This window comes from Centroberyx affinis, unplaced genomic scaffold (assembly GCF_046629955.1).
Source record: "Centroberyx affinis isolate AG114_WGS23_722 - 3 ecotype Tasmania unplaced genomic scaffold, CSIRO-AGI_Caff_v1 ptg000003l_1, whole genome shotgun sequence".
Taxonomy (NCBI): Eukaryota; Metazoa; Chordata; class Actinopteri; order Beryciformes; family Berycidae; genus Centroberyx; species Centroberyx affinis.
The window spans coordinates 192,990-213,573 of NW_027278719.1; the positions used below are offsets into that span (position 1 = coordinate 192,990).

Here is a 20,584-nt window from a genome sequence, read left to right on the forward strand (position 1 = left end):
TGAAGGGAGCGGAAGATATATGGAAGAGAAAGGAGAGGTCAGAGAGGAGAGGAGAGTGCAGGAAGAGGCAGTGAGGCGGGGCGAGATGGAGTTGGAGGAGGGGAGGGGGCAAATGCAGGGTGAGGAAATGGCCCAAGCCTATTCTTTTACCTTAATTGGAGAGACTGGTATTCGCTATGTTTTCAGATGGATGGTACAGCCACAGAACATGAGCGAGGCTGTCTGCAGGGCTTTTCACAGCTTTCACCAAAGTCATTTACCTGCCTCACCTCAACACCAGCCTGACTCACACACTGAAATATGTTAGTCAGGTGTTGTGCTGGAATGAGACTGAGCTGGGTGTTGAATTGGACAATCAGCCCACCATATGTGCACAGTGTACTACTGAGGAGGCCTGTATGTGTATTCTGTATTCCCCTTCTACTCTTAATAAAAAATATAATCGAATAATATAAAAAAAAGAAAAACTGATTCTGCAAAATGCACTTTTTGTAAGTCGCTTTGACAAAAGAGTATGCTAAATGACACAATTTAATGTAATGTAATGTATTCTTTCATGGTGCACGTTCACAGAAAGCCCCTTATAGGCTACACAGGCATTCAATGCATCTGCTGCTTTAACTGATGCCAATAACTCTCTTTGACAGCATACTGGAGTTCATAACCTGTTCCAGTTCTTAACATAAAATATTATGTGATGGGAAGTGTGATTATAGATGTGTTATTGTAGCGTAGTTAAACCACATGGCAGCAGTGGAGATCATGACCTACTGCAAAGCGCATCCCTTAATAAAGCTTGTGGATCAGTGGGAATATTTTCCTCTGTAGACAGCGGTTATATTACAGTCCATCCCATTCATTTGGGTCTGAAAGAAGCTTATGGAACATAGCCTTGTGGGTAGCGCAGTCATCTGTCCATCCATCAGACTCATCCATCTGGGCTCGCATGGTAATCCAGCTCATTTGTCCAGGCCTGGCTTGGGGACACCTAATCACGTCCACGTGGCTGCTCTCTTCAGACTGACTGATGGGGTCTGAAGTGGTGGAACGTCAGGTGCAGATAGATCCAGCTGCAGCCCTGATCGCCGATGTGATGTCAGCACAAATCTGCGTTGTCACCGTGCCTGTGACCGCTCACTGCAGAACACCAGATACCAGCCAGGGAGAAAAGTGACGGGGGATGCTGTCTGCTGCTGTCAAAGTGACGGACTGGAGAGAGAAGGAAGACAGAGAGAGAAGAGGGGAGGTAAGAGGAGGGAGGCAGACAGGGAGGATTGAGGGGGAGACAGAGAAAGGGAGAGAGAGAGGGAGAGGGAGCTGCACAGAGAGGCAGGTGGAGAGAGAGAGAAAACAGGGACAGGCTGTTTGAGAGACAGAGAGTAGAGGCCAAAGAGAAAAAAACCCATAGGGCCAAACCAGGAATCTTTCATTCCGATTGTTTTTTTTTAAAGATGCAACGAGAGACAATTTTAGTGTGAAAGGAAAGCCCAAGGCCCCAGTATGGCTGCCACCAAATACTCCGTCTCCTGCTGCGTCTCTCCCAACCTTCAAAATGAGAATTCATTTTGACACAGAACGTATTACTTTTTCACTGCGTTCCCTGCTGAACTAGAGTGTGAATTTATTTTTGGGTCGGATTTGAATTTGAAAAGGATTTCTCATTGGGGCTGGCACTCAATTTAAGAGAAATGATAAAGACAGACGCCTGATGGAATACACAAGGTAATAAAAGAATATGCAGGCGGAAAGCTAGCCACACATTCACTGTGTGCCTTTTTTCAAAAACCAACAAAGAAGAAGAAGCTCCTTTTCACAATCTAGAACTATTTATGATCAAGAGGCACAAGTTTAGGATTATTAATTAAAACTTTCTACTATCCTCCACACTTTCTATTGCAGTCTCAACCTCCTGAATAAATCTATCTCTATCTATACCCAATGCTATGAGGCATATATACACATATTTCTTCATCTAAGTGGTTTTGCTGGTGAACCTAAAGTAATGTACAGTAAATCTTGCAGAAGGGGGTTTCTAAACATCCCTACCATTCACCGATTGACCTGCCACTTGACTTACTAGCTTACTGTCTCATGCTAAACAGAGTTCCTGGAAAGCATCAGTCGACAGCTCTGAAATATGACTTTACAGATGCACTCATCCTTGTGTGAGTGTTTTCCTTTGTCTCTCTATGGGGAGTCTTGTCTCTGCTGTGGGCTACACACACTGTAAGCCTTACTGTGCGTATCACATTGGACCTAATGGCCCGCGAAGTGCCCGGGGGTCTGTGCTTGGAGATGTATGTTGGGTGAGGCAGAAAACAGAATGTCCCCCCCAAACACACACACACACACACACACACACAAACACACACACACAGTCAAAGTCAAATATAGCCAGGAGGTTTGAGGGTGAGCTTGGGTTAACTGGCTGATGTGTGGCGAAGATATTAAGACACGAAAAGCGCTGTTGGCAAATTTATTATTGATGGACTGAGAGTGTGTTATAGACTTATGAAATGTGGCAGAGATTATTAGAGTCTCTAAGAATCCATTCACATGCTCCTATCCACACACACACATACACACAAACACACACACACACACATACACAGTTCCCCTAGATTCTATAAACCATTCAATAGTTTTCTTCTCTGTTATCTCCACTGATATATATGAAATCTCTGTTTCTCAATTGACTTTTGTAGTCAATGTTTAGTCGATAGTGAATGTCAATAGTACTGACAGACATTTTGCAGAGAATCTCCCACTTTTTCACACACACACACACACACACACACACACACACACACTAGAGACTACACACACACACACATTACAAAACAATCATGCACACACACACATACACACACACACACACACACACACACACACACACACACTCAGACGTAACTAGCTGATAGCTGATTGCCTGTGAATCCTCTGCTTATGGCCTGTTGGTGGTTTTTATGGATCTTCTCAGCCCAGAGGCCATTTTGTGATCCATATTTCCCCTCCTCTGTCCTCTATTAGCACCTTGCCTTTGATGTATGTTTTTGTGCTTCTTTGTGTTTCCTCCCTACTTCTTTTCAAAGTAGGGATGTGAAGTGGCTCGTTGCCGTGTCCTTGACTGAGAGCTTTTCAACACGCTGGGTCCACTTTGGTAAATGGTCTCTTTTACTATACTAGAAATATCACTTGTATATGACACAATTGTCAGGTGCTGAAAGCGTTGCAGGGCTGTTTGGTTTGATGCTGCACAGCATATGATGAGACTTGGGCTGAGAATGGGGCTGCGATTGGAGAGCAGGAGTGGAACTGGGAGTGTGATTCAGACTTGGACTAGGATTTTGGCTGGTGTTTGTGGTTGATCTTGACTGAGATGTGGATTATGGGGAGGATTAGGAACTAGGACTAGAACTAGGACTAGAAGGCCTGGGATTGAGAATTAGAACTGGTCTCTTTCTGGCTCTGGATTGACAATATCACCAATCGGTTAAGTATTTCAGGAAATTATGAATGAAATAGTTAATGGCTCCTGTCAATCAACTCTCCTAGTCTGGAAATCCTGGCAAATGCAGTCCCAGGTTTATTTGTGATGCTAATGCTAAGTACCATCAGTTCGCCACTGAATGCCAAAACAAATACGATCAATCTTGCTAACCTGACACAGCGACCTCTAGGACTTGCTCATGCATGTCTACGGGCTGAGCAGCCTGCCCCCTGTGTCACTGCGGCTGTGGAGAACAACCAGTAGAAAGTCCTAGCTGTTGTAACTGCAGAGTAATGGGCCTCCTATAGGGACTCGCCGAGTCAAAGCAAAGAGACCTGAGGTGAATTGTAATCGCACATGCTCTCAGATACTAAACTGGCAGAGCTATGCTGCTGTCCTGCAGGAGCTCAGGCTCAGCGGAAAATGATTAATGAACACCAACTATTTTTGTCTGACTCTGTCTCTCTCTTGTTTTTTTTCTTCCTTCCTCCTTTTCCTTGGATCGCCTATATAATGTCTTTTTTCTTTCATGCCCTTGTTTTGCAAACAAATGGACACATACTCTTTCTGTGTTTCACTCTCTTTCACACACACACACACACACACACACACACACACACACACACACACACACACACAGTAAAACGTTGCAGCCAAAATGTCAATAGCAGTGCCTCTGCTGCAGTATTTTGCATTTCAGATTGCTGTTGCTGTCTCCTGAGGGAACGTAATCCTGATTTGAAACACAACTACATGTTTGTTTATTCAGCCAATTTCACGGAGACAACCAATTTTCTGATATTTCATAGTTCTAAGTTTATGTAATTCTCTTTTTTCTCTCCATAGATTTGTCTGGCAGAGGAAGATATGAAGTTATCAAGCTCCCTCTGGGTCCTTTTGTCTCTCATGGTGGTAAGCTCACATTTTGAATTTAAGGAATGCTACAGTAAACTTTTCTGAGGTACTGTTTCTCATTTTATCCACCAGGTATACATATTTAACTTTAGTAATAAATTTACAGTAAATTGATTTACTGTAAATTGTTAATATGTTTTGGTCTGATGGTTCTCTATACTCAGCAAATATCTAGATTAATCTGATATATTTCACTAAGACTTTAGAACTAATTGGCTCAGCTTGTTAATTACAAACTTGGATGACCCAAAAGATAGGATCTGTCATCCATGGCTCTGTGCGTGTGTGTGTGTGTGTGTGTGTGTGTGTGTGTGTGTGTGTGTGTGTGTGTGTGTGTGTGTGCGTGTTGTTAATGTATATGCTCTATTTCCTTTAACACTGACCAATTTGAGGGAAAGCCAATTACTGATGCATGATTTACGATGTCTAACTTTTTTGCCTTCATCCTTAATCTTGATGTTGCTGTGGATGCAAAATGATATTATGCCTCATTGTGCTTTCAGACATTTACAATGACATAATATGCCCTGAAATATCTGTCACATATACAAGCTGGGATGTCTTTAGTAGAATAGTCATTATGTATGTCTATGTATATATGTGTATCTACTGCATTTATTATAGGGGGTGGGACTATAGATTGGGCAATGTCCGTCTATTTGTCACTGATTGGTCCAAGGTGTCTGCATCAGTCATACACCAGTTCAATTGACATGAAACGCACCTGTTCTTACTAATTACACTGATTGGCTTAATGGCGCTATAATTAAAGGTCAAAAGTGTGTGATATCTCAGACACCATTGGTCCAATTTTGATGAAGGAGGGATGATGCATTTTGCTACTGTGTTCATTACACTGATTGGCCTGATGGGGGCGCTATAATTAAAGGTCAAAATGTCAAACTTTGAAATGCCATAACTGCTACACCACTGGTCCAGTTTTGATGAAACTTCGAGGCCCAAGGGACATCTGCATCATCAGTGGGGGACGACATGTTTACTTGTTTTTTTCTTAGGTTTTTCTCCAATAAGATCAGTGTATTTCATGAGGCATTGTCCCTGATGAAAAACATTTGGTCCTCTATTCTTCTGTGTCAATGTGAAATGGAAGTTCGCTATTTCAGTTTCCTTTCCTGCTCAGCATCAAGTTTGACATGAGGTGCTGGCATGTGTCCTTGCCACATGTTTTATCCCAAATGTATCTGTATCTGTTCTGCTTTATGTTTCTGTGCTTTGTTCTTTGAGCACCAAAGCGGTCTTGTCATCCAGATTCAGAGGGATAAATGGATTGTAATAGGTGAGGAGAAGCCTTTGCTTTAGGGGTTTTGGAGGAAAAGAGGACAAGATGTTTTTTTTTTTTGTCAGTTCATCTGTTGATATTGGTGGTGGCCTGGTGGTCGTATGTATGACGTCATTTACTTCAATGTTTGGAGTGACATCATATGTACGGCTGCTAAACTGCTACATGGGACATCAGCATTCTGACAAAAGTAAAGTCTTGTTTTTTTCATTGGTGTGCGGCCTTTCACAGGCTTTGATCAAACAGGTAAGAATGGCATGTTGGTCTGAGGAGAATTCCCCTTCCATCTACAAAAGAAATATGCCTGAAAATGAGACCTGAAAATATCAATGTGAGAAGAAAGAGAGACAGAGGTAGGAGGTTTGCATCCAAACTGTGATGAGGCTTATTGACAAATTCCCCAGGCGAACTGTTGAAATTCCTGTAAAATAATCCAGAAAATACAAGCGCATGAGCCTGGCACTTTTGAGTGGCTTAGTTTTCAGCCCAAAAAACAACCAGATAAGTCACAGGAAAACAGGCTCTCCATCTCTGAGTGAGAGGCGTTATCAGCATCAGCATTTTACTGGGCTGCTGTTTAATGTGGCTTCCAAACACGAACAAAAGACCAGAGATAAGATTCATTTGGGGAAAATCGCCCCCTTAAGTTCTTTTGTGAGTTCTCAATCACACTTTAATGAGTTACATGAATGATGAATGAGTGGAATTTCAAATCAGATTGAAATCCTTATCAAATCAGTACTTTGAAACTGCTTCAGCAACTCTGCTTGTTCAATTTGACATCGGAAGTGTGTGTAATCTCTTGCATTTAAATTTACATTTCATGTGGGGATACGTATCTTTACTCTAGCACCATAAAATTGCTGACATAAATCCAAAGGGAAACATTACAAATTTTATCATCAGTGATATATTTATACTTAATCTTAATTTATTATAGTCTTCTAAGGGCAATGCGGATCAGGGCAGGAATCTAATGTAAACACACACACTAACAGCACACTATCCACCCCCCATACTGTACATATTCCCAGTCAGTGAAAAGCATGCCCCCCCCACCTCTAAGATGTAGTGTCCTGTTGTCTCCACAGTGCGGGGTGGCGGCCGGCGCTGAGCCCACCGCAGACTCATCACTCAGGCCCGGACACAGCGTAATGGAGAGCCAGGGCCAGGCGGTGAGCCAGGGTCAATACAAATGTCTTGAGCTGTCCAACAAAGACCAACCGCGCAACAGCACTGGTGAGCGGCCCCAAATCACTTTAAGGCATCTTAAGGCAGGGGAGGCAATTTGATTACGTTTGGGAGAGCATCACAGCTGTAATGACCTTTGTCACGTCAGCCGGCGGATGGGGGTCAGAACTCTGTTGTTGTTCTTTTTAAAGGTAATGGCGATCTCGCCACCTGCGTGGTAAAAGCAACTGAGCTGTAAAGGCTTTTGGCTTAGAACCTGTGGGGTTATAATCTCTATCAAGGCAGCAGAGACGTGATGCTGCTCTCTGGCATATACACATTTCTGATAAACTGACTGGCCAAGCAAAGAGACAGGCAGACTTAGCGTTTGTAATTCAGCCTCTATAATGTATATTATTAATTACGCTGACTTTCCTTCCTCCAGGTGTGTACTGTAGTCATATGTGGGATGGCCTGTTGTGTTGGGAGGAGACACCAGTCGGGACATATTTAACACAGAGCTGTCCAGATTATCCTGAGCTGGATCCTACTGGTAAGAAAGGTTTGCACTTCTCTCATCAATCCATGGCAACAAGACAGGTGAATCAAGAGCAGCTGAAGGTTGAAAGGGTTTTCTGTATAACCTTTCAATCCCAGTCAGCAAGTCAGCACAGGAAACAATCCAATCTTCTCCATGTGCCATGGAAATGTCAGAGGTGATGTGATTGCATGCTACAAAGGTCCACCATCGGGCATGGGCCTGTAGGACACAGGGAGGATTTGATAACATGTAATTCCACTTGATCTTATACCAGATATTTCCATGAGACAGATGACTGTAATCAGGAGCAGTGGCTCATAATTAGGCTCTGCTCTGAGGCTTCTAACATCTCATAATGTATGAAATGCACAGATTGTCATAATTGTGTGTAATATAATTTTAAAATGTTAGGAAAACTCCATGCATAATGCCATAAGTAAGTGGCATGACATGACCAAATGTTGTCAAATAGAAAATTCCTTGTATGAAGGATTTCCCTGCAAAATGCTAAAATACTGGGTTGACGTCCACATGTAGATTCAGGACTGAGATTATAAGAGTGAAAGTATGTGATGAAGTTACTGCAAACCAAATTATTCACCAAAAACGTTTAACTCCCTTTGCAGAGTAATAACTTACACATAACGTAACAACTTATTACATTATGTGCAAAAAGGTTATTATGTGATACGTCAAAAAATTGTATCACGTAAAGTGGTACATTTTTCCCACGGTGCAGCCGAGGGCATCACGAGGCAAATTCAGGTCAGTCAGTCAGTCAGGTAACGCTTAGTGAGATGTCGCTTCGTGAAATGGCCTCTAGAGGGCGTCTTTGACTAAGAGATGGCTTCTCGCCTGTGGGCTAAATGCCACATTCAGTCCCATACTGATAATGCCATATTGGATCTCACACTCATCCCACATTGAGCCACACTCTTCGCCGTCAATTTACAGACATCCACATCTTCTGCTTTCTGTAGGTGGCGCTCTTTTTTTTGTCTGTTCAGCCATGGTGGCTTCTTCTGTTTATTCCAAACAAACAGCTGTTGCTGCAGCTGGAAATGTAAAACGCATCACTTCCTGTACAGCAGATTTTTCCTGGGAAAAACAGTGTGTTTAGAAAAGCAAATGTAAAAGCTTTCATGAACTGAACTCGGTTTACTGTAGGTTGAATCAGTATTGTGTTATATCAATCAGCAATAGGGAGTAGGAAAATATGAAAATATGAGTATATGAAAATGTCACAGATTATTACTTTAAGTATACTTAATTTTTGGATTACATTATGTGCAGTTATTACAGTATGTGAAGTTATTACATTATGAGTTAATATTACAAGGCTTAACAAAGCCTAGTTCAAGAGATCCAAGGAGGAGGATAGACAGAAGAAGTACAGAGAGAAAAAGAGTAGAGCAGAAGGATTACAAGAAAGAGAGGGAAGGCAGACAGAGAGATGGATGAGGAGAGAGAATATGAATGAGAGGAGAGGAGAAGGTGTTTCTGTACGGGGAGGCTCATAAAAGATCTTCCCATAATGCCTGTAACGCTAAGAGTCCCCCACGGCTCCATTCGAGGGAAGCTGATACTGCTGATACGAGGCTTTGGGGGAGACGTGCAGTTGGATGCGGCTGCAGGAGAGCTGATGAGCTGTCAGAGGAGGCGAGGCAGCTGGGCTAAGGTGGCTGCTGTCAGGAGCAACGTGGTCTCACTCTTAGCCCAGTCATGGATCTGCACTCGGTCCAATACCCAGCGTCTGAGCGTTCGCCAGAATATGGGGAATTTTCTGTTTGACATAACATTTGGTCATGTCTGCCAGGTTGAATTAATCACAGTATAATGCACTAATGCCAAGATTCAGGGCATGCTTGATGTGTTTGACTCAAACTCAAACCTCAAATAATAAAAAAGTAAAACATTTGTTGTTTATCATTCATTTTAAATGGCAGTGTGTGTCTATATCAGAATTGTATATAATGCTGTTAATAATGGCTGTGCAGTCTAAAGCCCTGTGTAGCCACTCAGCATACAGTAGCAGTGCGCCATCATGTCCAGCATTCATTATCTCAGTGATGGATCCTGCTGATGTCAAGCCACCATTAGTCAGCACCCGAAATCACATCAAGAGCAATTACCTTGGACATTTTTTTTTTTACAGGAAAAGTGACAAAATATTGCGACGAATGGGGTAATTGGGTCCAGAGTCCCTCCATTAATGAGACCCGGTCCACCTGTCTACCAGCTTCAAAGGACAAATTAAAGGTAGTTAGAGACCGACTGTTTTCCTGTGACTAATGGAAGAACTAGTAGAAGAAGCCGGACCTCAATTATTCTGCCTAGACTTTTATGATATTGTATGCTTTTTGCATGTTTGAAAGAACACATTATAGAACCATTCAGTGATGCGGAAATCACATCATTACAGCATGATATTGGTCTTCTAGGTGTTTCTTCTTGGTTTTTCATAGCACTGCATCTGTACGGTTGTGAGTGAGTGTGTGTGTGTGTGTGTGTAGGTGGGTGTATGCATGCATGTATAATGTTGACTAAAATATTCACATAAGTCGACCCCGCAGCTTTCAGGGGACACTGCGGCAGAGCCCACCATTGAGGCACGGATCAGTCCCATGGTGAACCCAGAGGAAGAGGAGATCAAGAGAAGGAAAATCCTGGACGGCCAGTACAAGTGCTTCGAAAAAATGAACCGAGATCCACCTTATAACAAATCAGGTAGTGGAAATGACTAGTGAAACCATATCTGTGTGTTTGTGATTGTGCTCGGTAATAAAAAACACATTAAGTCCAGCCCATTTCATTCCACAACCCCCTTTCTATGTGATCTATGTCTATGTGATTTCTACATCATGAGAGATGACATTTCAGGGAAACTAATGTACAGCAGGTTTACAGACAGTTATTATCATGTTTTTGTGCCCTTGTTGGTGCTATAGGGCCATACTGCAGTCGTAACTGGGACGGCTGGCTGTGCTGGGACGATACTCCAGGGGGAACCTACACCTCCCAGAACTGCCCCAATTATTTTGTCGACTTCGACTCCACAGGTGAGCGGCGGGGCTCGAGAGTCTCCGCTCTGCCGATGCCTTGTTAACCTCTCATGATAAATTCACTTTCGATCCTCTGTTGACTGTATTTAAAGAGGCTGGGGTGTAAAATATTCATAGCTTTGAGGATGAATAATTCATCAAGCCTAATGGGACCAAGGTTTATGGAAGTGTTATATATATATATATTACTTGATTGTTCGTTTTATTTCAGAAAAGGCAACTAAGTATTGCGGGGACACTGGGCAGTGGTTTCGCCACCCGGATACCAACAGGACTTGGTCCAACTATACACTCTGCAATGCAAACACTAAGGAGAAGTTAAAGGTAATGTATCATGGATGAAGGAGCCATCCATCATAGACTGTAAAGATGAAGCATGCAGGTGGCAACCATTTCAGCTTGTCAGTAGGAGTAAGGTGAGAGAATAATGTGAATGAGCATTTTTGCTTTAGCTGCCCAGAAATGTATTAGCAAGAACCATTATTCATAGGTATTCCTACAGCCAAAACATATGCACGGCTCCCCCATATAGAATACCATGGAAAGATTTAGTGATGGAAAGGAACATCAAATGCAAAGGATGAGATCAAACTGTCTGAAGTTGACATTTCATAGTAGATGTGCTGTTTTACTGCATGTCAGTTTGGTTTCTGGCACGTGTGTCACACATTGCAAGGTTGGGAAGTTTAGTTTCAAAATGTATTTTTGTTACAGATTACTCATTAGCTGCTTACAGCTGTAATTAGTAATGAAATCCATTGGAATGCTAAAAGTCAGTAACATTATCACTTTACTGCTATTACTTTTGGATTACTTTGCTTCCATTATTATTACTATTTTTATTTATTTATTTGAATAGTGCATCATCTTCTACAAGCAGTGTGTTAAGACGTGTAATATTATGTTAGTGTCAAAAAACTCACAATCTAGACACCGTTTTCCATTCAAAGATGTTTATTGCATAATCCAGCATGTAATCACATATTTTATCAAAAGTATGTCTAATCTTATATTAAGACATTGGATGGGTGGAAACCATCCTAACTACTCTGAATGGCTCACAGCCCTTTCAGAAATTTCCGGTATTCATCCATATATTAATTTAGGTTTGTTTCTGGTTTTGGTTTGGTTTTGTTTTTGTTGTTGTTGCCTCAGCCTCCTTGTTTTTGTATGACCTGTTTTTTGTTTGTTTCTTTATGCACATACCTGTTTGTTTAGTATTTGTTACCCATTCATGTTCCCTTTTTATTTATCTTTTTATTTAATCTATTTTATTTCATTTATCTCTTTTCCTTCTTTGTGCCTTAAGTCTTGTGTTGTTTGATTGTAGGTTTGTCTGAAGGAAACAATAAAAACTATAATTGGAAAAAAAAAAAAGTCTGATCAGATTACTGTATTCCTGTCTCATGTAATCTGCTGTTACTCAGTCCTGCTTGTTTGTGTGTTTTTACAGTCAGCGTACATCCTCTATTACATGGCAATTGTGGGACATGCTTTGTCCATAGCCTCCCTGCTCATCTCTCTGGCCATCTTCTTCTACTTCAGGTAATGGATACAATGTGCTTTTGACTAGTATTGTGATGATTAGTGGTTTGGATGTCAGTAATCATGATTCTGCTTGTAATGACAATCAGATGGAAATTGTTAGATTATGATTATTATAATGTAAGTGAATGGTTATGATGATTGCACTGTGCCCATAGCACCCCACACACAGTGGGGTGCTATGTGATTAAAATGGCTGATACAGTATAATACTGTATGTTTTAATACAGACTATGATTCATCTCTCTAAATGGATGGTAGATGGTTGAATTTACTGTTCTAGTTTGCCAGTTTGCTAGTTTGAGTTTTCTTTAGTTATTTTGCTTAGCTTTTGTATGCATTCCTTTTATAGTAATTAGAAAATTTGTACTATCTTCACTGCAGCAGTGCTGTCATAAATGAATGCCATCGACCTGAAAATATTTCTGCTGTGTCACTAAATGTCTTTTATATACAAATTCATTGTCACTGAATGCTTTACGCAGTTTGATACGTCCCCTTAATTTCATGCCATCCTGGTTTGCTTGTGCAGCATATTAATTTCATGGATATTTAGGATTCAAAACTGAGGAGCCGTGAAGTCCAACGTATGGAGGAATGGGTTGGTGGTTTCTCTTATTGGAAGCGTGTGCACCTGAGTGCATTGCTCATTACGGCTGCTCTCCCAATGTACTGCTTAATCCTGGAGGGAAAAAGTGTGCAATTAATTAAGATACTGCTGCTGAATTTCAATTAGATACAGGTTCAAAATTTCAAAGAGGATAAGAGTAAGGGAGATAGAATGTTTTTCTAAAGTCTATGAAATTTGGAAAAGCTTGACAAATACTACTAATATAAAGAGAAAAAGTTAGCAGACTATACAAAGTTTATGCCTTGCTGGTACTTTATCTTTATTTTAGCTCTGGGAAGCAAGGATGTTACTTAATCACCATTATTTTTAATGGCACACAGATTTTACAGTTCCACTCAGTCCATTATCTTTGGAGAAACATTCTGAAGACGGGGCCTTGGGGAGAAAAATCTAACTTTATGTACCGTAACAATATTTGGGAGTCTTTTTTGGCCTAGTAGCCAGTGTGAAAACACTTGAGTTGTGAAACTGGACGTGTTGGATGAGCAGTGAGGGTGCTGACCTCCTAAAAGCAGCTGTTGCCCAGAGCAGATCTTGTAACGGACCCTCACTGTGCTGCAAAGCTTTATACCCACTCATAAATCTACCTGTGACGTTTAGTGCAGGTGCATTATTGCACATCTCAGGGCCGAATGAGCCCCACAACAAGAGTCAAAGTCTTAACTCAGCTGCACAGTAGTTCACCAGGACATTCATTCATTCATTCATTCACCCTAAGATCAAGATTAAAGTCAACAAATTAAGATCTCAATAAACTAACAAAGTCATGATTTCCAAAGAACACAGGGTTTGTTTGGGGGTTTTTTGTTTATTTTTTTTTATGATAGCCATACCATATTTATAGCCTGATCTCTTAAAAAGTTAAAGTCTTAATGTTGTATTATAAGATCCAGATGTGAAGTTTATAGTGGTATGTGATGGTGTACAGCTGCACTCTTGTATTATTTACAACTCTACATCAACACTGTCAGGATTCCCAGACAAAAATACTCCAGCTTGCCGTGGAAAAACAAGAGTCGGCTGAAACATACCGTGTATCTCAGGAGATTAGGACCTGTCACAGTCCTTACTACATAACGCTGCTATAAGGATGCTGCCGGTGTTCTGACATCCCCTTTCCGATAAAGGCACCATGTATATAAGTATTCAGCAGCTCCCGCATTTCCTTTTATGTCAGGAGCTGAAAAGAGCTGTTTATTTTTGGCCCGGAGGTAACCATGGCGTCTGAATGGCTTGATGAAAATGTGCAGTTGTATATGTTGTTTCGCTCTGGCTTACGGAAAATTGGTGCTGTTCCTGTTTTTTTCATGGGTCTCATGGGTTTTTATGAGTCAACACAAGATAAAACTGGCCCTGTGTAGTACAACTGTAACATATTACTTCTCAAACTATAGGGGACACATTTATAAGATTTCCAGGCTGTATGCAATATGTTTGGCACAAGGTGATTTCATTCAGCTGCATTAAAAACTCACATCAAACACAGCTGTGTTTGACTGCTGGCTGTCAGAGCGTGTGCTGCCATGAAATTAAAACATTATTTAACCATCACCAAGAATAAAGCTACTGGATATCAATGACATGAAATGATTTTGATTGTAACAATTGTTTTCACTTATTGGTCAAGCGATTCATTACGCAGTTCATTCTGATTGACCAACCAACGTAATGAGGAGGCACCCTTGGGATCCATTATTTGACAGTGCCTCTCAGTTGCATTTAGATACAACCCAACTGTCCAGACAGACTCGAGCAGCATCTGACAACCTCATTAAACTATTAGAAGCCAGAAAAGCCTTTCCCGTCTTGTGGTTTGTTTTTTGTCCTGTTTACTGCATCAGTGCTAAAAAGGGCTTGTTTCTCTGATGATATATTATATGATAGATATATTTTTATGCGGCAGATGAGTTTTTATTGCAAATCTTGCGGAAGTTATTCTTCAATTTGAAAAATCGTTAGCAAATAAATGCTGGCCTCCGAAATGACATCTGAGCACATTCTCAGAGTTATTGTGATGGAAAAATGATTATCTGGGATTGAATTACAATGTCAATCAGTTGTAATAACAAGGAATATAATTTTGTACTGACAGTTACCTAATTATGGTTTTACTTGATAAGCTATATGAGTAATGAGGGTAATATTTTAAATAAAGTTAAAAACCTGTAATACCACTTTAACCCACTTTAAGCCTAACCTATACATTCTGAATCACTCCACATAGAGATTTTTACTGTTATCGTTCTGACTTCAGTAACTATTTTTAGTGGAGTGCTGCTGTTAAAGTGTTTTGCATCCTGGCATGTCAACAGTTTGTATCATGGCCTCTCTGCTCACACAGGAGTCTGAGCTGCCAGAGGATCACACTGCACAAGAACCTCTTCTGCTCCTACGTGCTCAACTCCGCCCTCACACTCATCTACCTCGTCGCTGTGGTCAACAACCCTGAAGTGGTGGACAGAAACCCGGTGAGTTCGGCCTCTGTGCGCTGTTTTCCTCCACGACTGAATAACCACCGCACAGATGTTACTATCCATCCTGTGCATCGACAGCAGGATGGAAACTCCTGCTTTTACAACAACATACCTATTCATTTATGAGACCATTTAATATAGAATGTTGTATGAAGGAACATGAGTGGCTCCACTGTTATATCTTAAAATGAGACACAGATGCATTCATAATTTCTGATAATCCGAGTTAAAAATGAGGGGAAGATGATGTACTATGCCTGCAAACATTTCTGCGGACTCCTTTTTAATTCAAGCGTGTGCAAGCCAACACCATTACAATTCATTAAAATTAAGGTTGGCCATATTTAAAATATTTCAAAGCTTACAGAACAGGCCTCCAGTTTAAGTATCTACGAAGTTGCATCTTACCTCACGGTGCCGTATCTTGACAGTGTTTTACTATCAACAGACATTGCCCAGAGCTGTTGCTCTCTTAGCTCTTCCAGATTCTCCAGTCAGAGTTTTGGAGCCATGCTGAGTTTCAGACGCGAATTCTTTGAAACCCCAGGTCCATTAGGGTGAAGATGATAAATCTGTCTCCAAGGAATGCCTTGCTATCAGGAATGGACATAAATTCACGTGTTACTACTTACTTTTCAAGGAACACTCCTAGCTTTTTAATCCTTTAAGGAAATCAAAATAATGAAAATAGCCTCGGGCTTGGGCTGTTGACTTGGTGTGTCTTATAGTTTTTGCGGAATCTTCTTATCTGTCCATTTATGTAGACTGGAATAAAGGAAAGGGTAACTGAAAGCTCAGAATAAAATTAAAAACTCTCACGCTCTTAAAGTCTAAGTTTATGGTAGTTTTTTAAAATCTTGAAAAATAGAATCAGAATATTCCCCGATCAGCTTTCACAATCAGAGGCCCTTATCTTTCCAAAAATGTGAATGTGTGAAACAAAGCAAAAAAAAAAGAACTTCAGATGATCAAAGTGACATACAACAACAACAAACAGGATTGTAAAAGTTGGCTTTCCATGCATCCAATCCCATTAGCCCCTGCTTGCGTTCTACTGGCGCGAGGCTTCTTTGGCCAGACGAAGTACAAGAAGCGTTTTGGAGACAGAGGAGACTCCAGCTGGGTCTGGGTTTCATTCCCGACCAAGCTGCCGCTGCTTTTCATACAGTCACGTTCCCCAAATCTGCCTGGCACGTCCTCGCTGCAGTATTTATTCAGATCCCCCAATCCAGACGTATCCAAGAAGCAGCGAGCAGGAATGACGGCCCTCAGCATCAACGTGAGGATAGATATATATATTCTTGTGCAGTGGCTCCTTTTCAAGTCTCTCCTCGCCATCAGTCAGAAGGTTTGTTTTGAATCTGTTACTTTCAGATGTAGCGCTGTCCAGTCAGGCTAACACATTGCTACACGTCAAAAGAAAATCAGTCGCCACGGCCCTGGTTCTGAAAGAGGAAGGAGAAAAGAAAAACGCAAACCATGGTTGGTTGAGTTTCACATGTGTCTTTTGAGGAACATTTTGAAGTTTTGTGCTGCCAAAGTTAGACTTATGGGCTTGTATTCTGTGTTGGTGATTTAGGGACGGTGGATTTTGGTGGAGATTTGCTCTCTCAGAGAAAACAAGCTCTCTCTCAGTCTTTCTGGTGTGATGATAGGGAGTCTGGTTTGGCCTGCCAGCAGTGTGGGGGAGTGAATCCCCGAAGCTTAGGTCAAACCAGGGAGGCTGAAGACATGAGAGACGTCTACACATTCTATAGCCACTTGATTTGTAAGCCAGACAAATATTTGTAATGTAATAGCAGCTGTGGCCAAGTCATGAGTAGTTGAATTAAAGTTGAATGCAATAAAGTGTGAAACAAGAAGGATTTGGGCTCCAAAATGAGTGAACTAACTCTCTGCACACTTACAAATAATCAGTGGCTCTGGACTATTTCAGCAGAGATTCCTGAAGAAGAAAGGGAGAGATGGGGGAAGAGAAGAAGAGACATATGGCTAAAAGTTTAGAAGTGAATGACTGACATGTCTTTTTAGCTGTGTAAGAAGACCTCTGGGACATTAGACTAGCAACTAATAGCAATGCCAGTATCTTTGAATTATATCTGCACACATGCTCTTTGACACAGGGCCGGGAACCAGGAATCTCAATGTGAATGAGCCAGCGGGCGGAGCCACAGCAAATCTCTATCATACAAAATGTTCTTCCTTTTGTGTTCTCAATACGTGTGTTTCAGTGGAACCAATGAATTCAATACTTCTTTCAGCATAATAACTCTGAAATATCTGAATTACTACAATAATGTATATTGCTATTTCCAAGTAAATACTGCATACTACTCGACTATATTTCGACTGTATTTCGATAACATTAATATCACTTAAGTCATGTCTTTCTACGAATGAAAATAATGACTCATTCAAAGGACCAGAATACATAATGACACAAACTGTCATGGTATATTACTGTATTGGATGTAGAAATAGAAATACATATTGTGTGTAGGAAAGCAATATGCATTTATATGCCTTTTCGCCTCCGCGAAGTTAGACAAACACAATTGAAGAGCGCTGCATATACAAAGAAAAACATTATTGTACCTTTTTTATTTTTTATTTTTTATTTTTTGCATATCCAGCGGGGGGGTTCAGTTCACCTCCAGAGGGGGTAAATGAATAAACATCCTCTTCCCTGGAAAGGATAATACTGGCTAATGATTTTGTTCCATGGTTGGAGAAACATAGTCTGTGTTTCCTGCAAAACACTTCGATTTTCTTTGTCTCCAGCTGAGCCACTATTACAAGTGTTTAAACTTAGTCTAGATAGATAGATAGATAGATAGATATATAGATAGATAGATAGATCTGTAACCCCTGTGTGCGTCCTGTGTCTCACCTCTCTGCAGGTCGGCTGTAAGGTGCTGCACTTCTTCCACATGTACATGCTGGGCTGCAACTATTTCTGGATGCTTTGTGAAGGCATCTACCTGCACACGCTCATTGTAGTGGCTGTGTTTGCGGAGGAGCAGCACCTGCACTGGTACTACCTCCTGGGCTGGGGTGAGTCACTGTGTCCGACATCGCATTTGATCAAAACACCGCTCCCTGTATCGTCTCTGTGTCGGGTAACTGAGTTAACACCAGGCTCTGAGGCTCCTGGTAAACAGCCAGGAGTGGATGGGTCTGCTCACAGATTCTTCCTTGGGAACTTGGGTATTGTGCTTTGGGCTGCAAAATATTTCTTATATCATTTAGTAGCTTATGATTGTACTTGACTGAAAATGTTGAAACGTTTAGATTTCATATTACCATGTTTTTAGGAAAAATGTGCCAGTGTCACATGATGCTTTAGAGATGATAGATAATACAGTAAATGGACTGTAACCTAACCTTGGACCTCCACCGTCTCCAATCATGACTTATACATTTTCTCCTCATATTTCATCTCACTCTACTCACTGGACAACGGCAGCTCAAAAATAAATCGTTGAGAAGCCATTCAGCCTGTTGACAAGATGGGACGCAATCTAGCAGCCATATGTCAACCTGGACACGCTGACAGCTTTATGGTCCCTGCGTGGCTTAGTGCCGCTCCTGTCCTGTTTTTCACCTCGTTCAAAGCAGAAATGATGGGAGCGGTCTGTCCGATAAGTGGACAATGTAACCGAATGGACGGTGGTCGTTAAATATGGGAGTATAACCTTGAGGCCGGTGTCTATCATGTGCGCTCTGTGTGGATGGAGGAGAGCCAGTCAGTTAGTGAGGTCCATCTGGGGCCGGTATGCTGCAGGGCCTCACTGCCGTCTGAAAATGGACCATGCACGGATTCACGCGTGTTTACGCCCGGGCTAAAATTAAAAAGCTAATATAAACCCGGCCTCTATTGCATTGTTTATAGACGGGATTTTAAATGAGACAAGATTATCAAAGGAAATTGCCCATGTGGTGCTGTTATGCTTGGAACAATAGAATTAGGAGGGGGAAGCTTGTTAAAATGAGGATGGATGACCCGGTTTGACAAAGTTGATCCTCTGTTTGAATTGCAGCTTTTCCAAGAATGTACATCTATACTGGTCAAAAGATGTTGTCGACATGTTATCGTATTTTTATGCCGCAACTTGCTTAAACAATAATATTTGAAGAGTAATTCATTTGACAAGGAAGTGTAAGACCAACATAACAAGTGACAAAGCTGCCAAAGTTTTACAATAACATGATCAACAAATGGATTTTAGTCAATTCACTTGAGACCTCATATGGCTGCCATCTTTTTTCCTGTCCAAGGATTTCCCTTGGTGCCAGCGTCCATCCACGCTGTGGCAAGGAAGGAGTATTTTGATGACAAGTGAGTAATGTTCCAAAACCTTCTGTGAATAAACAGGAGATGTTTATACACGTGCTTGTCCGTGTGTGACAGAGAATGAGAGTATGCAAATCCACATACATGTGTGTGCATGGGTATGTGTGTGTGTGTGTGTGTGTGTGTGTGTGTGTGTGTGTGTGTGTGTTTTGGACAGTAGACAGTACTGACTGATATGTTTTTCCTTCTGCAGCTGTTGGATGAGTGTGGAAACCCATCTGCTCTATGTGGTCCATGGCCCTATAATGGCAGCACTTCTTGTAAGTCTGCTTCACACTCTTAAAGTTCAGCTCTGAAACTAACTCTGCATAATCCACTGTTCAAGCTCTCAGCGTCCTGTAATGGACATAAATGACACTCATCTCATTGTCAAAATATTCATTTTTCATTCATTTTGATGAGCGGCAGAGGTCACTTCAAGTTTCTGAGATTCAGTGACTGAAAATCTAATAAATAGAAGTAATTTTATAGGAAGTTTGTAAAAAAAGGTGTCAGATTTGTGCATGCTCTCTTATTGTATGTATTTTCCCTCAGGTGAACCTGTTCTTCTTACTGAACATTGTAAGAGTGTTGGTGACCAAGTTGAGGGACACCCACCGGGCAGAGTCCAACATGTACATGAAGGCAGTGAGAGCCACCCTGATCCTGGTGCCACTGCTGGGAATCCAGTTTGTCATCTTTCCCTGGAGGCCAGAGAACCGGCTGGCAGGGGAAGTCTACGACTACATCATGCACATACTCATGCACTACCAGGTAGGCAGTTTATTTAACTACCAGGTGGGCAGTTCATCTATCTAACTACCAGGTAGCCACTTTAACTACCCAGTAGGCACTTTAACTACCAGGTAGGCAGGTTATCTAACTACCAGGTAGGCACTTTAACTACCCAGTAGGCACTCACTTTATCTAACTACCAGGTAGGCACTTTATCTAACTACCAGGTAGGCACTTTAACTACCCAGTAGGCACTTTATCTAACTACCAGCTAGGCAGTTTATCTAACTACCAGGTAGACAGTTTATTTAACTACCAGCTAGGCAAACTATTCACTTACCAGGTAGTGATCCCATTGCCACACCAGAAAGGTATTCGACTTAATTTA

At 41.4% G+C, this 20,584-nt stretch overlaps 1 protein-coding gene across 1 annotated transcript; it reads left to right on the plus strand.

The window, feature by feature from the left end:
- Positions 1-4,343: 4,343 nt before the first annotated feature.
- Positions 4,344-20,235, plus strand: calcr (calcitonin receptor; the record flags this gene model as incomplete). Its single annotated transcript, XM_071532765.1, has 13 exons — positions 4,344-4,402; positions 6,797-6,944; positions 7,321-7,428; positions 9,572-9,675; positions 9,990-10,143; positions 10,365-10,475; positions 10,690-10,802; positions 11,932-12,023; positions 14,996-15,122; positions 18,029-18,182; positions 19,407-19,467; positions 19,676-19,742; positions 20,017-20,235. Coding segments are annotated over exons 1-13 (1,503 nt in total), but the record flags the coding sequence as incomplete, so codon positions are not given.
- Positions 20,236-20,584: the final 349 nt, after the last annotated feature.